The 3,829-nt window shown below is 41.7% G+C and overlaps 1 protein-coding gene across 5 annotated transcripts; it reads right to left on the bottom strand.

The window, feature by feature from the left end:
- Positions 1-2,030, bottom strand: tac3a (tachykinin precursor 3a). 5 transcript variants are annotated; one of them, XM_034172394.1, is made up of 7 exons: positions 1,903-2,030; positions 1,418-1,578; positions 1,226-1,331; positions 1,027-1,059; positions 884-937; positions 698-764; positions 1-269 (listed from the first exon to the last, which is right to left on the bottom strand). In XM_034172394.1, the coding sequence occupies exons 2-7, from the start codon at positions 1,517-1,519 to the stop codon at positions 251-253; spliced, it is 381 nt and encodes a 126-aa protein (XP_034028285.1). In that variant the 5' UTR covers positions 1,520-1,578; positions 1,903-2,030; the 3' UTR covers positions 1-250. The 5 variants fall into 5 exon arrangements, with proteins under 5 accessions (XP_034028285.1, XP_034028286.1, XP_034028287.1 ...); XM_034172395.1 differs by having other exon boundaries at positions 1,027-1,056; XM_034172396.1 differs by having other exon boundaries at positions 1,027-1,056; positions 1,226-1,325.
- Between the last annotated feature and the right edge of the window lie 1,799 nt (positions 2,031-3,829).

Genomic DNA, 3,829 nt, shown 5'->3' with positions numbered 1-3,829 from the left:
TATACTTAATAAATTATTTATTTTTTAAAAAATCATGGGGATTTTCTTTTTTTCCACTTTGAAGAAACATAAAGAAAATGTATCAGCTGTCACTTTAAATTATGTTTGTCATCAGATAAAATGAATACAATCTTTAGAGTCACTTGTGAGCCAGCTGGCAGGTTTACAGCATGTGATCCAAAGTTACTGTCACACGGTTTCGGTATTCTGTGGATGCAGTCGGATGGTAAAGTTGTTTCACTCTGAACATCTACAGCCCGTGAAGAAACCTAAAATAATATATGGCACCATAAGCAGTTGTTCTCTTCATGTGTACAATCTAATCACCATAAAATAATATGCACTATTAAAAAAACAAGATGCTCCACATTTTTACTTTATGACAGTTTTCCATCTACAGTACATTTTTTTAAAGAGTAAATCAGCAGCAGTGTAACATGTTCAAGCCTTAGTACACTGAAAAAAGTGAAACACAGTGCACTTCATTCAAAGTACTTATTTACTAATTTTGTGGTTTGCAGTTTAAATCTGCTGGAATCACTTTACAAAATCATAAATATACATACATATACAAACTAAAAAAAATTAGCTGTAACAAATTACATCAATTTTTTAAAGTTGATCCAAAGTAGCATTTTTTTCAGTGTAGGTTGTTTGCAGAGAGCAGGTTGGTCTTTCTTAATTCCACAGATCTCACCTCAGTCTGCACTTGTTAAGAAAAATGCCTCTCCTCTCTGGGTATTCTCTCCTCCAGGAGCCGTTATCTGTGACAGCACATAAAGCAAGATAGTCCCACACAGGCTGAAGTCATGTTGCAGATACAGCGTGTTGAGCAATAAAGGAAATTTAGGCAAGATTTTCTGGAGTGTCAAGTCAAACTCACCAGAATCTGAGTTTCTCTTTCCCATCAGACCAACAAAAATATCATTCATTTCCCCTGACAAGAACAATGACAGGCTTTAGGAAGATTTCACACAATTTGTTGACAAAAAGAGGAGTTTTATGAAATTAAATCATATATCTCACTTTTGTGTGGTGATTGTACCACGTCTGCATCTGTTAAAAAGACAAATTACATTTCAAATAAAATCAGTGAAAAGAAGCCACGCTCCCGGTGGGATCTTATAATGTTCTCAAACAGGCCTACAGGTAAAACACACGAACTTATATTCCCCCCCCCCCCCCCGCTGTTTATTTCAACAAGCAGACAGAAAAGAAATCTCACCTGCATCTCTTCTGCCCATCAGCCCCACGAAGCTGTCATAATCCAAATCACTGTACCTCTTCAGCAGGTTCCTCTTCAGGCTATCCAAGACCGTCGTTTGCTGCAGTTACGAGAAGCAAATGATCATTTTCTGTTCAAAGCTGGCGTTGAATAATAATAACAACAATTAAAATCAGCATCCGTATCACTTACATCTGACAACGATCTGCGCGACCCGGGCTCCTCACATCTGGACTGGCTGTACCGAAGTTTCATGATGACAAACAGAGTCATCAGCAGCAATCCTCTTCTCATTTTCCTCGTCACACCCGTGTAACAATATATCTGCAGTGATCCCGACGTATTAGGTCGCTCTGTGGTAAGGAAATATCGATTAATGTTTCATATTTGATTTTCTCAATCTTAAAGCGCTGCGCGATTCGTGCGTAAAAGCGCGTCAAAAGGAACGGAACAGGTATTTTCTGAAATGTTTTCCTACTCTTTTTCGTTTCTTCCTTTCTTTTTTGTAGAATCAGTTAGTTTCATCCCTTGTAAGTTATATTCAAATCAAAGCTTAATGTTTCCACTGCTCAGTCCATTTTTGCGCTCCAGAAATTCACGTGCGTTAAAGTCGCTGCAGATGATAGAAGAAAAGAGCGATCACTTCAAAACAAGCATTCGAAAGTCTCTATTCTTACCTGTTTTCTGTGGATCAGATGATCTGGTGTAAGAACGAGCCGTGTGCGTCCTGATGTGAATTTGGGATGGTGCGCTGTCCGTTAAAACAACCAAAGGTGGACACCTGCGCGAGTCCAATCAGCAGATGAAGCGGAGGAGGCGGATCGGCTCTTATATCGTGATGCGATGAAACTTACGTAATACTCGTTGATGATCAATGCTGAGAACCCTCCCTGCTTCCAAAAACGTCACGAGGGCACAACTCCGTAGAAGTCATAAATGGTTTATATTTCAGAATTTTAGATTCCCAATGATGCAGTTGGTTTTGGCTGAAAGTGGATAAAATCAGGAATAATTCATCATCATATTTGAGTTTAAAGCCTGTGTTACACATCCGTGTTGATCTCTCTGCACTGGCGATGTTCCACTGTGCCTGCCTTGTGGTCATTTTCAAGATACTAATCTTTTTAGGAAGTCATTATGTAGATATCATCTCTCTCCATGCCGGAAGAAGTAATGAGCTAGAACTGCGTTTGTTCGGAGTCCATTTAGACAGAAAATCCACACACATCCACCACAAATGCTTTATCTCTTAAATGTTTCACTTAGCTGTTAGATGGCATCTTTTGTGACCGACAGTTCAATTACAATTTATTAAATATCCATATTCAAACAGTATTAGCAGTCATCTCTCTGAGTGCTGTCACTTTTGGTGACTGATTTGTATGTGGAAAAAATTATCATCATATAAGTGCCTTCCACGTGTGGCTCTGGTGCCACTGAAAAAGAACCAACTTAAAATGTTGGTTGAACATTGTTTGAACTTAAGTTAGCAAATTAGATCAACTCTAACTTACACACTTAAGTTCAAACAATTTAATTCATTTAGATGTTGCCAACTGAAACAGTTATTTTACGTTGGTTCATCTATTCTCTTTTTTCACTGTGTGTGCCTCCATGGCCGCACTCTCTGCCTAGTGGCTTTCTCAGCCCAGTCTCATGGTTTTTTTTCGTGCCCCTTCACGTAAAGTCAACCCAGTCTCACGAGTTTTTTTCATGCTCCCGTCAGGAAATGAGTCAAACTGTCATGACAATTTTTAAAAATTTTACTATTCGTAACCCAACCCCTCCCCCTAACCATAACCATAACCTAACCCTACCCCTTCCCCTAATCCTAACCCAGCCCAGTCTTACAAGTTTATTTTGTGCTCCTGTTGTTGTGAAAGTGTAGGAACACGGACCCACAACAGGGGGCGCAAATGAACAAACAATGGAGGAAGTCAATTAACAACACTTTACTGTTGTGAATAAGCACAACAAACACAACAGATTACAACAATAGACAAAGAAGTCAATTCACAAAATGTGTCACGTGGGCAGGCTCGAAGATAAGAGACGTCTGTCCAAAGCAGAACCGGAACCACACGATTTCCTCTGCCACCGAACCCCGGGAATACTGGAGCCGCCAAGTCCCGAACTCCCAGGTGGCCACTGCCTCCGCGTGTCGGATCTGGTACTGCTGGCGAGGAACAAAAACAGTTAAATGTGGGTGCGTTTGCACCCAGCAACCCGTATGGCGGGAAAACCACCTCCACCTCTCGTCGGAAGAATGTCTGCTATTTAACGTACAAAAGTAACAAAGTGTTAATGTCAAAATAGACAACACAGTCGGCTGAGTACGGTACCTCCTAGGTAGAGCGATATCTCGGCAAAGAGGTGGAGATGTCGTCTTGCTGATATACCACTGCTGATCAGATGATTGGTGACGGCTGTCATAGGCAATAAGTGACAGCTGTCACCCCGGCTGCTCCTGTGAGGCGGCAGCGCCCTCTGGTGCCTGGAGCCCGCACTCCAGACAGGGCGCCCTCTGGTGGTGGTGGGCCAGCAGTACCTCCTCTTCAGCGGCCCACACAACAGGACCCCCCCCTCAACGGGCGCCTCCTGGCG

Source organism: Thalassophryne amazonica, chromosome 6, assembly GCF_902500255.1.
Source record: "Thalassophryne amazonica chromosome 6, fThaAma1.1, whole genome shotgun sequence".
Lineage (NCBI taxonomy): Eukaryota > Metazoa > Chordata > Actinopteri > Batrachoidiformes > Batrachoididae > Thalassophryne > Thalassophryne amazonica.
Note: the sequence above shows the minus strand (reverse complement) of the source record. Positions and strands in the feature narration are given on the sequence as shown.

Bases quoted from the DNA above. Each gene is read 5' to 3' on its own strand.
- tac3a (XM_034172394.1), bottom strand. From the start codon at position 1,519: ATGAGAAGAGGATTGCTGCTGATGACTCTGTTTGTCATCATGAAACTT. The intron at 1,332-1,417 runs GTAAGTGATACG...TGCTTCTCGTAA, and splicing joins CGCGCAGATCGTTGTCAGAT to CTGCAGCAAACGACGGTCTT. The intron at 1,060-1,225 runs GTGAGATTTCTT...TTGTCTTTTTAA, and splicing joins GATGGGCAGAAGAGATGCAG to CAGATGCAGACGTGGTACAA.